Source organism: Taudactylus pleione, unplaced genomic scaffold (assembly GCF_031769625.1).
Source record: "Taudactylus pleione unplaced genomic scaffold, aTauple2 ptg000711l, whole genome shotgun sequence".
Taxonomy (NCBI): domain Eukaryota; kingdom Metazoa; phylum Chordata; class Amphibia; order Anura; family Myobatrachidae; genus Taudactylus; species Taudactylus pleione.
This window is the reverse complement of record NW_028285113.1, coordinates 3,542,291-3,557,409: the sequence shown is the minus strand read 5'-3', so window position 1 is coordinate 3,557,409 and position 15,119 is coordinate 3,542,291. Positions and strand designations below refer to the sequence as shown.

General features: G+C 40.1%; 1 protein-coding gene across 1 annotated transcript in view; it reads right to left on the bottom strand.

The window, feature by feature from the left end:
- CNTN5 (contactin 5) overlaps positions 1-15,119 on the bottom strand; it is a 569,036-nt gene that overhangs the window by 303,157 nt on the left and 250,760 nt on the right. Inside the window, exons 8-10 of the mRNA XM_088456711.1 lie at positions 13,666-13,847; positions 7,492-7,628; positions 4,328-4,457 (exon numbers count right to left, since the gene is read on the bottom strand). Of these exons, the coding sequence (XP_088312837.1) occupies positions 4,328-4,457; positions 7,492-7,628; positions 13,666-13,847 (449 nt within the window). The remainder of the gene's footprint in view (positions 1-4,327; positions 4,458-7,491; positions 7,629-13,665; positions 13,848-15,119) is intronic.

Sequence of the window (15,119 nt, the reverse complement as noted above, 5' to 3'; positions counted from 1 at the left end):
AATACTCAAAAAATAAATACGTGTCCACAAACCAAAAGCGTAGGAACAATCATCGGAAAAACCACAAGGACTGAATTTGCTAAAAATGAGCAGGAATATTTCTCACATGATCAGTCAGAATATTTCGGGTCCCAATAGGTGAAGTGTACAAATCTGACAGCCTTTAACCAGCAAGATCGATGACCTAAATATCCAGGCCAGAAACATACAAAGCACAAGGATAGCCTCTCTGGAGAGAATCCTATCTGAGGAAGAGCTGGATCTGCAGAAAACCAACAGCACTACCACCCAGAGCAAATTGAAAATTCAGGAACAAATGTTAACGAGACGTAAATCAGACTTTGAAAAACTGTTGCCAAAACACAAGGACAGAAAAAAGACAAACTGACTACAAACTTAAAGACCACAAAAGTATAAACCTATAAACTGGCAAGAAGGAAATTATGTGGATGAGCGTGAAAATAATAAAAAGTTAGAATGAGAGTTGCAATCTCTTAGATTGGAAGTAGCAGTTAAACAGAAAATCTCTCAGCTCCCACGCATTAAGTAGGGACAATGACTCGTTAAGCAGCAGAGGGTGGGAGCTTATAGACTGTCAGCCTCAGAACAGCAGAGAAATATTAATGAAATGAGTAAACGTGAAGCTGAGGGGGAAAGTCTATGACAACAGATACATGTAGAGCCGGGGATCTTATGACAGACTCATATCAGAAATGAGCAATTGAAGAAAACCACTGTAGAGAGAAACAGAAGCTTAGATGAGAGTAAAATAACGATATGAAAGTCTGCAGACAATCACATCAATTCTGACTAAAGTGCACTTACGGCTGGATGAGGGTCTGTGTTATATTAGACTGGGAAATGAGGAAGTGAGGAAGAATAACAATGAATTGGATGATGGAAAATGCAACTATTACAGAGCTAAAGAGCCATCTGCATAACAGAAACTAGCAACCCAGGAGCTAAAGCCACCCCCCCCTCATAAAAAAAAGTTCTAGTAAGAGGTGAAAGGTGAAATAGGGAATTAAGTATTCCAAAAGCAATTTCCAGAGTGAAGGGGTAAAATCCAGCATCCAATGGTGCCGTTGATAGCACAGTGGAGATAACAGCAGTTGGATGTCCAAATGCTTGTAGCACCCTGAAGGGTTTCAGTAGCCACTAACTCTAAGCGCGCAGACCGCGGCAGGTGGTGCAAAAGAGTAGACCTGGTGCCCAGTGCCTGAGGAGCACAGGCAGGAGAATATACAGGAAGAGGTAAGGAACCGAGAGCTGTGTAGAAGAGGGATAAAATTGAGACTGGCAGAATAGTAGAAGTCTGTGACAAAATTAATGGAAGGGGACTAATGAGAAGATGTTGGGAGCGGAAGGAGCGAAGTGACACAGAGAAAGGTGAGAAAGAGTCAGGGGAACATTAGTTACAGGAAATGCAAAAAAAAAGGTAAAAAGGGGAAGAAGTGATCGAGGAACTGAATAACTGAGAAAGCTAAAGTATCGGAGCAGCAGACAGATAAAAACAGTGATTGGGAAAGAATGACAGACACAGGGATAATGAGAAAGCTAGTAATACAGCAGGTAGATAGAAAAAAGTAGGGGAGCAGCAGGTAGATAGAAGAATAAATCTAGGGCTTGGCGTAGGTACAGGGTTGACAGTGGAGTCAAAGACGTGGAGTGGAAAAGAGGTTTAGCTGAGGAAAGTAGGAACAGGGGTAAGCAGAGACGTGTGAGGGAGAGGTGTTAGGCAGTCATACAAGAAGAACATTATACAAAAAGTATAACAAAGTTTTAGGGGAATTGTTAAGACTAATGACAAGAGAAGGAAGAGAGGGGGAAGAGAGTGCAGAGAACAGCCGACTTTAAAAAGGTCCAGTCTGGACTTCCAGGGAGTGACAAGAGACACAGGAGGACCATGATGATCTACCACTCATCAATTGAAATCGGGACACTAAAAGTTTGGAAGATAAGAAGCCCATTGGCCAGACACATAAGTAATAGAGTACAAAGTCATCCAAAAGCCCAGGGGAATGGGAACCTTTGGTACAATCAAGTCACAGTTTAAATTCAGCGACACAGCTCTATTCTGATCTGATACACTTAGGAGTTAGAGACAGGTTTATCTTCGGTAAACTATAATGTAGCCTATATTGTTTACTTCTTACACATCCAATCCCTACAGGACCAACATTTACCCAAGGACTACTTAGGGACCCAGCAGCATTGGAACTGTGAATTACTTTTATGGCGGTTTAATACAGCTGATTAGATCAAATTGTATTGTATGGTTGCAGACTATAATTAATAAACACAGGGAAGCTACTGGATGCATTTAAATTCAATTCGAAGTGATGGCTCATACAATATAAGATTGTAGTTATCATAAGTAATTTGTATCCAAGCATGTGTTGCCATTTGAGAACCTTCTCATAAACAGCTGATATAGCCTTTGCCCTTATCCATTTTAATACCCCTATTTTTCCCCATATAGAGTATATTGCTATGGGTCTTGTCTCAGTTGGGGTACCTTACTTCTGCATGTGGGTGTGGCAACACTCTTTTTCCAGTAACAGGGAAGTATCTATTCAGGAGATCCCTAAAAAAGCACCACACATGATATTGACCAGGTGCAGAAAAGGCACCAATCAGATGAAGGTGAAAGATTACTTGTCTTGTGCCAGCATTAGGGCTGTGTGGTTATGTAACAGTTGGGAGCACTGAGCAGTTACAATATAAACAGACAGGAAACACACGAGCAATGAAGATGAGACCACCAGACTGGGGGCAATTGAGATGGTATTGAAGGCTTTGGGAAGACCCTGATCATGTATTGGAATAGGATTGAAAATGTATCTGACCAAACCTGTCTGCAGCTCAATGAGGAGCTCAGTAGACAGCTCAGTGGAGGAGCTGTGAGGTTTCTTGCAGGTGACAGGAGAACAGAGACAAAGGACCAGTTGGTCTGTCCCTAGAGAACAGTATTCTGCCTGACAAGATCTCAGAAAAGTCCTGTGTGATAAGAGAAGAGAAGTTGCAGACCCAGACCTGGGATAAGTTGGAAGGATAGGAAGCTTGTTGCATGAGAGTCAGATTATGCTAGGCAGAGGCTCAGGAGTGTTCCGTACTACAGAGAAGCAATACTACTGAAGTGACTGGCCGATGAGGGACTTCAGTAGTGGAAGGACTGTGCACTGTATATTTTTACACTAGAGCAAGGGACACCCTTCCAGTAAATATCGGTTACTGAGACATACTGTAAAAATTTTATCCAGAACCACCCTGTATAAAAACCAATGCTGATTTTTTTTTTTTGTTTACTGTACAATCTGGAATAGGTCCAACTGTTTCTACCTGCTGTATTGTGGATTTACCAATATGCTCTATATGAGCTAATATTAGTTGTTTTGTTTATCACGTTCCTCCATTTATTGCTGTGCTCTTTATGAGCTTATTTACAATGGTTTTATGAAATTTGCATCTTCATATGATTTTTTTTTTGCTCTATTTCAGCTAAATTACTCAATAAATAATTTTTCCCATTATCCTATTATCTTTGGGAAGAAAATATAATTTACTATATACTGTATGCCACTAAAAGTTTTAAAGGTAATACACTATTGTGCTGCATCTCTCTTTTTCCTTCCATATCAACAAGGTGTTGGGTGTAGTTGTTGGCTGTATTGAAACCAATCTCACAAAGGAAAGTATTTATTATACCAGTATCCTCTCTTGAGCCTAGGGCACGATAACACCTTCTTTATATATTATTGGGGTATTGGGACACCCCGTGTGTTGTACCTCCAGCAGCTTTGTGTGTGCTCCATGGGCCTGATTCATTACCGATAGCAACTGCGATTACACACGCAATCGGATGATTGTTTCGTTCTACGCATGCATATGCATCGCAGTGTCCCTGCATGATCCGGCCGTTGAGATTGGGACTGCGATCGCAGTGCCTACGCTGACCATCGCAGAATGATTGACAGGAAGTGTCGCTTGTGGGTGGTGACGGGGGGGTGGTCCTCGAAACGCAGGCGTGCCAGGGCGTTTGGACGCCGTTGCAAGGGCGGGCATAAATTATCCCCTGCGATGCCCTACGCAGCCTGAGCACTCATAGCCTGCAATGAAATTAGCAATTCCTGAGTAAGGTCTGTGCAAGTGTGCGTAAGGCTGCGATGGTATTTGATTGAACAGATCGTTTCGCAGTCTCGCTAAACATTACGGATGTCTGTAAGGTAAAGTGGGCGTCCTTATGTTATGCTGCGACGGCATTGCGATCGCAATGGATTAGCATATCATCGCAGTGAGACTTCTTATTTCATATCTGATAACTTACCTAGCACCTTTAGCTCCGCACTTCCATAAATGATTCCATAGATATTTTCAGCAAGACATTGGTACATTCCTGCGTCTGATTGATTCACGTTGTGAATTGTCAACAGTCCATTCACCATCTCAACTCTGTTCTGTAATAGATGTTACAATTGATGCATAAGAAAAAATGTACTTTATTCATTAGCATTAGATGGAATTCTTAAATACATATATCACAATACACTATGAAGGTTTAACACCCATTGGCGAGTTTAAGGGCATAATAGGTCGGGTATAAATCATAAATATTAAAATGTATTCATATATTCCTCACAAAATTACGTAATTTTTTACATATTTAGTGAGACATTGGGGCTGATAATGAAGGCGGCGTACACGCCCACATGACACTGGAAACACCCACATAGCGCTGGTCCAAGCTCCTTCCCTTCTCACAATAGGCCCTTGATCATTGTCAGCCGCAGGTCCATGTGGCCCTTAATCCGATCCAGTTTTTGTAACATTTAAAATTATTTTTTATTTATATTGTGTTGGTGGCAGCACTCCCCCTGCTGGCCATTCCTATGTAACTGCACTTCAGTAAGGCTTTTCCATTGCACTGGTTTAAGTCACTGCCACCAAAGATTTTTCACTTAATAATTAGATTCAAAGTTTAAAAGAAGACTTTGTCATGCCTAATAAAATAGTACATAACAGCCTTTAGTTTGCCTTTAAGCAAGTGATAATGTTGGACAAATGCCAAATTCCCTCTAACATGACATGTACTTGACATTTATGAGAAATTACCGGATTGCTCTTCCTTATGAGAGAGACCAGACTGCTTTGTGCCTGGAGTCAGTGGAGCCTCCGGGTCATTGCTCCATCACTCAGTGGATCATTATGGAGAATGGACTTTGCAGATTGCATGTATGAGTTGATTTAGCTTACTATAGGCACATTCCCCAGGATAAAGGGATTATTTTCGATTTCTTATTTCATATGCAGTAGCTGATTTCAATCTACACTATTATATTTCACTTTTTGATTATTACTAACAAGAACAAAGCATTACAGTAAATGTAAGTACTCGGTGTCTAGTATCCATATTAAACTAAAGTAAGGATCTTAAGTCATTATTGTCTTATAATATTAAAAATAGGATTAAAGGGACAGCTATTCTAATATATCAATTACATCTACCTGCTGGTGCAATATTTTAATTATAATTCTATCTTTTTGTTTTTCATTATGTTTTTCTTTTATGTTTTGTATTTATTCTTAGATTTTACTACCTTTTTATTAACTCTTTGCACCACCTTTTAGATTTTACCATCTTTTTTTTTATTAACTATTTGTGCAAATCGATAGCTGTAGTTGAGGACATTGATTTTTTTACCTTGTGGCTATAGTATATAAATTCTCTTATTACAGTTTGTATAAAGGAATAAGGAATCCCAATTTCTGGAGGCAGGAGTGAGGCACCGAAACAGGTGCATGGAATTCTGAGCCTCTTGTGGTGTCAGCAATCACTCATTAAGCTCCCTGATGACCTTAGTTACATTACTACTCTCTACTCTGATTGCTACACACAGAGGAGGTGGCAGGGCTCAAAGCAGCAATGGCTGGCAGCTTGGTGGGGGAATCAACTGAGGCTAGCAGTGCTATTGCTGTTACACCAGTGGTCACTAGACATATGGTTCGGTCGGACAATTCTAAGGTGTATTTTACCAAAGTCCGAGCAACTTCTTGTATTCAATCTTTATCCTTCTATTCATTTAGTATGTAAAATAAAACAAATTACCCCGGCATACTGCAATGGGCCCGCAAAAGAGACTTACTGTACATTCTACATAATAAATAAAAATGCAGAGGTTTGCACTCACATTTGCAAACACAAGGTAAGCCACCAGCCATGGTAAGGTGTCTCTACTCTGGTGGTCCTACACTACATAATAATAATAATAATAATAATAATAATAATAATAATAATAATAATAATAATAATAATAATAATATATTTCTACATTGAGAGCCAACTCACCTAAAAGCACCCCAGGGTCCTCCAATATGGCACAAAAGGGATCAAGATACCTTACAACTACTGATCCCATACTGTACATGCCTCTCAGAATAATGATGCACAGAGAATTGAAATTGCTCTAATCAATTCATTGGCCCATCACAGATGCTAGTAAGGGAGGGGTTAATCTAGGCTTGGGGTTAATCTAGCATGCATGGGATCAATAACTGAAGAATATGCTGATCCTTGTAGTGCCATATGGGAGGATCCTGCTGGGTCTCCAGGTAAGTCAGCTCTCAATTTAGAAACACATAAATGTATGGCCCAAAGTGGTGTTTTTATTATGTAGTGTAGGACCACCAGGGCAGAGAAGCCTTGACGTGGCTGGTAGCTTACAATATTTTAGCAAATGTATGTAACTGAGTCCTCTGCATTTTATTATTATGTTGGATGCAAGTCTCTTTTGCTGGCTCATTGCAGCTTGCTGGAGGAATTTGTTTCATTCTGGATGTACCCAGTTTTTAAGGTAATGGAGATAGAAGAACCTGTACCCAGACTAGCAATCTGTGGCTTCTGTCAGACAGATAATGTTGTGGTGTCTCCTCAATATGAAATAAAGATTATACATCCAGCTCATTTTGGTATTTGAGTTGAGAGATTGGTTGGAGGTGAAACAAATAAAAAATTGATATATACTTTTGTAATAGGTTTCAAGTTTAATGATTCAGTCTAAATGAAAAAGCATAGTTTTTGTGACACCCCTCCCCCCCGAAGATGGACTTGCAACCAGAAAGCCTATTGTAGCCTGCGTTAGGCTAAATGTCAGGGTTACATGTTCAAAAGATACCTTTGGGTCTATTCACATCTATCCAAACAAAAAAAGTTGATTATTCTCTATATATAATTTCCCTTTGACTTTTCCAGCTGGACCCCAGATTAGACAGGTCTAGCTGACTGTACCTGTATCACATTATTTATGTTACATTTTGCACATGTAATAAATAAATTATTCAAAATAATTAATAGTTTGTGTTTCAAGTAGTATATATATATATATATATATATATATATAATATATATATTATACTTGAAACCAGAACTACAGTCTAATGACAATACACTAGTAAATGTATCTAACTAAGTTTAATAATTAATCAACACAGTACCTGGGGTAGTAAGGGCTGACCATTCTTTAGCCAGCGATAAATCGGCCTGGGCTTTCCAGATGCTTTACACTCCCAATGGAGCTGGTCTCCGCTGTCTAACTGTGTGTCATTAATCTTCTCAATCCACTGTGGCTGAGCTGGTGCAAACAAAAAAAGCAAAAAAAAAAGCACATTTCGATTTTAGTGAAATGCAAAAGAGATACAGTTGACCAGCTGTAAACTGTGATAAACAATTAGAAAAATGTACAGTATTATGGTGCATACACACGGTACGATTAAAATTGATGATAATTAAGAACGATATCTATCATATTGTTATCGTTCATATCGTGCATTTTTTGGTGGTAAAACGACCCGCGATGCGCGAGCACGTATGGATGATAACGATATCGACCATCGCCGTGCATGCAGGACAACCTTTAGAGACCCGAGATCGTTGATCGCGGGTCGTTGGCCGTCGTTGGTGGGTTCGTGGTGTGCTGGATGTTCAATATCGATCATCCAGCATACTCAAGAGATTGTACAACGATATAGTTATTGTTGACGATCGTCCCGCCTGTATGCACATTATGGTTTGAAAAAAAGATATGGAAAAGATCCTGGAGGTACTGAAAACTGGAGCGTAATCCATAGCAAACAAGTCAATATATATTGGATTTATTGTAACTATACATTTATTTGTGAATAAAGCCTGATATGTTAAGTGCTGGCGTGCCACCTTAATTTATATATTTATATATACATACTTCAGTTGCATGAACTTTAATTGGTGATTGGAGTCAGTTGCTATGTAGGCTATATGATTTAACAAAGCATTCTTGAGAAATGCCTCCTGAAATGTTCCACGTCCTACCTGTCTCTGTAGGTTGGTGCTAATGAAAGGAGTAACCAAAAAAACACTAGTGGGGTCTATGTACTAAGCCTCGGAGGGAGATAAATTGGATGGGGATAAAGTACCAAAAAATCAGCTACTAACTGTCACTTTATAGGCTGTGTTTGAAAAATGGCAGTTAGAAGCTGATTTATATTCATCCACTTTATGTCTCTCCAAGGCTTAGTACATAGACCCTGTAACTTAGTAACAGCTACATGACAGTTACTGGAAGTTGGTCTGAGCTCTGCCCCCTCCCATCAGTGTTAGTGATGTCATCATCGGAGAGTTCTGACAACTACTGAGCATACAAAGGTTAAGCTGGGCATGTCAGAAACATGACGGACTTATATACTGTATAGATAGACAGATAGATAGATAGATAGATAGATAGATAGATAGATAGATAGATAGATAGATAGATAGATATAGAAAAAGGTCTGTGAGAGAGCACTTAAGTAACTTTACACTTTATACTGGAGACTTAAGAAAAGGCTGTTCTGGATAAACACTTCAAAATACTACTATTGAATTATTAAAATATTCACATATAAAAACCTAATAGTTTTTGTGGACAAAAAGCTGTTGACACCCATATAAAAATATAATACAATTTATTACAATAAAAAAACATTTTGTACAGTACCAATACAATTTTAGACAGTGCTGATTAGGTTTACAGGGTTCCACATTTGAACATGGATGATTCACCCTTAGGTTTAAAGCATGTATTCGTAGGGATGTAGTCACCGAATTAGGATCAAAAACACAGTTACCCTACGCGTTTTGTCTCCTTGGAGACTTCTTCAGGGGTTAATCTCTGTGCCTTCACATAAAAGAATACATATTGTAAGTTCCAATTGGTCTCAGAAATACTGGAACGATGGATATTCTTAGGAAACACTTGGTTCTTTGCAAAAAATGGCAGATTTCGCACCTCAGCTATTAAAAAATGTAAATTCTGTATGTGCTGTGTGTGATCAGTACTGGGTAGTTGAATCCCCCCCAGGTAAGCAGAGCAGCACATTCACCATCTTTCCTCATGCTGCCACTTTGAATACATAAGGAATCCAAAGGCGCAGGATAAGGGTGGTTTATATAACCATTATATATATATATATATATATATATATACAAAAAGATCCTTCTGGCATGGGTATGTACCCAGCACACAACAAAGGAAGGCGGCACTCCAATAGATGATACAAATCAACGTGTATTAATTCAACGACATATCAATATCCATGTGTCAACATTTCAAGGCTGAAAGCCTTTTCATCAGGACATATAAAGTAAATATATATGAAAAGGCTTTCAGCCTTGAAATGTTGACACATGGATATTGATATGTCGTTGAATTAATACACGTTGATTTGTATCATCTATTGGAGTGCCGCCTTCCTTTGTTGTGTGCTGGGTACATACCCATGCCAGAAGGATCTTTTTGTATATTTTTTTAGGAGGGCACCCATTATGTTGCTCTTATCGTCCTGAGTGCCGGGCTCATTCCTGCATATATATATATATATATATATATATATATATATATATTTGTACAAATGTATCTTTTCCAATGGATGCAATATGCATTCATTGGAAAGTGGCTACTATTGCATTCGAATTGAAGAAGTAAAAGCAATAAAATAACTTATTTCAGCAAATATAAAATATATAATGGAATTTACTATTAACAAGGTCTGGGTATGCGCCCTTCACTCACCTACCTGTTCCTCTGTTTACTTGCAGTCTATCACTCACCCCAGCTGCACTGCCATGCATTTATCACCACACTAATAAAGGAGTCACAGTCTCAGTCCCCGGCCGAGCTCGGCTTTTGTTTTATGCTCACCGTCTTAGCTCTACAGGAAGTTTTATTCCACAGAGCACTGTACTTCATGTAAAGGTCTTGTGCGGAGGGATGGAATTGTGGCTTTAATATTTCCATTGGTATTTAAATCATTGGTATTTAAATTTACTGCTAGATAAAAAAAAAATCACACTGTGAAACGTTTTAAGCCTCTAGCAAAATGTGTCAATGACCCTGGCTTTTCAGAGACCTTGTTTCCAAATTATGGTACCCTTCACTTTCACAGTTCTACTTTATGCAAGCTAGGTAGTATTAGCTCATTAGTATGATCAGGTATCACCCTGACCAATGATGCTTACCACCCTACCAATTGTTCAGAAGCTGGCTAATTACTATTAGTACTAAATTATAGTAATACTATTATTATTACTAAGGAAGAAATGCATCAAGCCTTCTAAAGAGTGAAGAAGTGAACAACGGGAGAAGTTCATAGCAACCAATCAGCTTCTACCTATCATTTTATAGTATATACTTGAAAAATGCTACCTGAAAGCTGAATGGTTGGGCACCTTCTCCACTTGTCAATAGTTCCACCATTTATAAGGCTTGATACTGTACATCTTTCCCAAGTATGCAATGCCCGATCTATTACTATAGCAACTAGCTAATAAGTCAATTAGTCTAGCCTACAACACTCCAGCACGTTATCAGTTATAGGGGTATCTATACTAAACCTTGGAGAGAGATAATGCGGAGTGAGATAAATTGCCAACCAATCAGCTCCTAACTGTAATTTTTCAAAAACAGCCAGTAACATGGCTGGTTGATACTTTATCTTTCTCCACTTTTTCTCTCTCTGAAGCTTAGTACATCTTCCCCATGGGATGCAGTTAAATTCCCACGGACGGAATTCCGGCAGCCGAAATATCAACGCTGGATTCTACTGGCCGGCAAAGTGCAGATGCCGATATCCCGAAGGAGATCAGGATACCGGTGTTGGCGTCCCGAACGCCAGAATCCCGAACTTCCGGACCCTGGTAAGTATCACAGTTTCCCCGATGAAGTGGGGGTTAGGTTTAGGCACTCCAGCGGGAGATTAGGATTAGGCACCCCCACGGGGATGGTTAGGGTTAGGCTACGGGGAGGGGTGTGTTTATTCAGCCGCTGGTATTTCATACTGATTCCCTTCTCCATAGCATCATGAATCAGGCAGAAGAAGAGGCTTACAGGCACCAGTGATATAACTATCTGTACGGGGGAGGCAGTATCAACTTGCTGTCTTCTAGACACTTCTCTTAAGTGATTAAACACATTTGTGCATTTCGGACTAGAAAACGTGTCTGTTTTTTTTTTTTCCCATCTTCACTAGAAAATTTGCCCCCTGGTGCTGTGTACAATGGATCAACACTTCTTTTCTCGTTTGTGTTCCAATTGTGACGTCTTTGTTTAAAACTAATGTGCCGTTTTGTTATTTCTTCGGAACAGATTGTTCCATTTCCACAGACACAATGTTCTAATTTATTTTGTAAACATGTTAAGGAGAAAGTCTCGTCTAAATATGTTAGAAATGAACTGTGCTATGTATCTAATTAGAAACAGCTGCAACAATTTTATTCCACTTATTATTCACTTGTACACCAGCAAAGCATAAAATTATAATACGCTCCAGCTAATATTTTTACTGCATAACTTTATTGGACTACCTTTTTTTTTATCAGTTGGTGTGTGCTACTTTATAGGCGGTGAAAAAAATAGCAGTAATCCCACATGCATGACAGTGAATGAATGGTTCTATCCCCTTCATGGCCAGGCCAATTTTCGGATTTTGATTTCTAGCCTAAATAAATCAATTTAAACTGTTTGGTTTTGTAGCATTAGTTTGAGGCACAGATGTATTTTTGAGCAAAATATGTGCACTGTACATGCAAACAACTTGAAACCATAACACATTTAGAATAGTATGTACTGTACCGAGCACATGTGGCCCCTGTTGCTTAGAGATGCAGACCAGGGTAATTAATATGCAAGTACAGTAAAGTAAGGGTGTGCAAATATGTACAGTATTAATTATACTGTACTTGTTTGAGATGTGTCTTTCTACACACATACAGTATATTGAGAAACATCACTAACAAGATTTTAATTTTGCTCCAATATATACTGGGGATATCGGTTCAACATGAACTGGTGGCTTGCACAGTGTTGGACTGGGGCATAAAGGACCCACCGAGGGAATGCAGTAGTAGGTGACCATGCTTAAGGGGTGTAGTCATCTACCAGAGGGGGTGTGGCCAGCCACCACGGTCGCTTGTCATTTCTATAGAAGAAACCCAAGAACCGATGTTTTTCAGTGGTCCTGCTCCATAAGGTAACTGCCCCTACAATAGAGTAACAGTGTACAATTCAGTGCACAATCTGGAACATGACCCTCAGGCAGTGTGTCCCACCGGGGACTTTCCCTGCACCCTTGTGGGTCAGTCCGACCCTGGGCTTGCAGGAGTGACTCAACGATGTCACTAGTGCCTTGTGAACCATAGGCTGTCATTTTACTGAAGGTTGGCTCATCCAACAAAATGGCTGCCTCCACTGTGTTTAGGCATTGGCTGCTCTTCACCAGTTCTCCTCTAGCTCACTCATGGTACAGCTCTTCATATCATACTTACTGACTCTCCTGGAATGTCCTGAATTTCGGGGAGATTTCCCATACTCCGGGATACTGAATCAGGTTCGGCATGCCGCCCTCTCTGCCCAGGGAAGTGGGAGCAGTCAGTGGATTTGATCATGCAAATCCTCCTTTTCAGGTTTTGAATACCATTCAAAGACAGGTTTTGTGGGCCACAGAAACCATAGCTTATCCCCTATGCAACCTGTGCCAAAAGCCCTGGTAGCTCTAGGACTTTAGAGTGGGCAACATTACTTTATGGACTATAGGGTGAGATTGAGTGTGTCCTGAACACTGAATACTGGAGTATGTAGACCAGGCCTGGCCAACCTGTGACTCTCCAGCTATTGTGAAACTACAATGCCTTGCAACAAATTTAGCATTCCCTAATAGCAAAACTGTAGCAGGGCATGCTGGGACTTGTAGTTTCACAACAGCTGGAGAGCCACAGGTTGGCCAGGCCTGATGTAGACAATCACATCACATGTCAATCTGGATTTTTAAATGGGCCAGCCCCTTTATTTAACAAGGAGGACTGGGGTCAATTATGTGTTCTTGTGTCGAGTGAAAGGTGCACAATTGCGTTTTGTGCACGCTATCTGAAAGTGCGCCTGTCGTCTCTTGTCAGAGGAGACTACTGTTCTCCGATTGTAACAATTAGCAAGAATGCAGTGAATCAATCCACTAGCAATATATGACATCATGGAGGCGCTTTCATTGGTTCATATTAGAGTAATAGGCAGCATTAATTATTTATTATTTATTAACAATTATTTACACAGCACACACACACACACAGTACAAACACTGCAATCTACCGCAAGTAGCACTTACTGTATACTTGTAGCTGTCCTCGGAACGCATTCTTTCCTCTGGAATTTTCAGCTTTACATTCATATGTTCCCGCATCTTCCAGCTGGACATTGGGAATCTCGAGAACCGCCTGTGATTTCCTTAGCCGCGCTTTACTCGGAATAAACCCACTGACTTTTCTCCATGAAATGGTAGGGACAGGGCTGTTTAAAAAAAAAAAAGTTACCAATAAAAAAGTGTTAATGTTCTTTTACTTAAAGTTGGCTGTTAATTTAAGCATTTATAGCTAAAAGTAGCAATAAAGTAGGACCACAATTAAGGCCGTTGTACTACTTGATATACTTCATATTCCCGGAGAGAAACCTGAAACGGTAATGAGTGTTTAAGGCTTTTTTAGTGTTACTTCATCATAGTCTGATAGATAATGAATATTGTATAGGTAACGGATAAATTACAGGTTTGCTCTCTCCTGTAGCCAGAGTTCGTTAATGACTGTGGAATGTTACTTGTAAGGAAAAAGGCATTCTACTAGAAGGCAGGAACTATATTGGCAATTTATTATCTTTACTGCAATTCATGGTAACAAGGTCAGTGGCCATTTTTTAGTTTATGTTGAGATAAGTTAATTTTATTTGTAGAATATTTACTATTTGCTCTAAAGGTTCTTCATTCAATTTACTTACACATCCTGTACAGTGGGCGGGGCCTGATTCCGCAGTGCATACAGGTGCACTGCTGATCGCAGATCCCGATTATCGTGAATCTGCGCGTGCGCCGGACCCATTCTGCGAGTGTGCAGAATTGGTCCTGCTAAGATGCACGCAAGCCCTTCTATGCCTCTGCCTGATTGACAGGCAGAGGAATTTAAGGGGCGGTGTGGGGGTGGCCGGCGTTCCCGGAAACAGGGTGTTTCCGCCCCTTTTTCCGGGAATGGCCAGCCCAGGGACTGCGTGAGCATATGCAGTCTGCTGGGCTCGCAAGCCGGCCAGCCTGAGTAAGCTGAGGCTTATTCAGCTGGCCGGCTACCCGGCGCCATCCACCATCGACCGCCAATGGTCGCAATGGTGATCCCAGCCTGCGACCTCCGTCGCAGTGCTGGAATTTGCAAATGTAACAAGGGTTGTCATACCCTTACTGCTGCATTTGCATTATTGCAAGGATCACAATTGCCTTTGCAGTTGCGATCTTGGCTGAATCAGGCCCAGTATTCAGTGTGTAACTAACATGGGTACCCTTGTATCTTTCTATTATTTTAGAGAATACGTTATATCAGTTTTCCCTAATATTGATGAATGCATCATAAATCAATGAGGACAGCTTTCCCCTGAGAGCAACGTCAAAGTAAAGCAGCCTCTCATTTGAATGATTTATGATTGCTTTGTGGTTCGTTAAATAGCTGTAAATAAAAGCAAATAACAATAATAAGATCCTAGGTAACAGCTATACAGAACAGTACAGGATTGCAGACCTGGAAG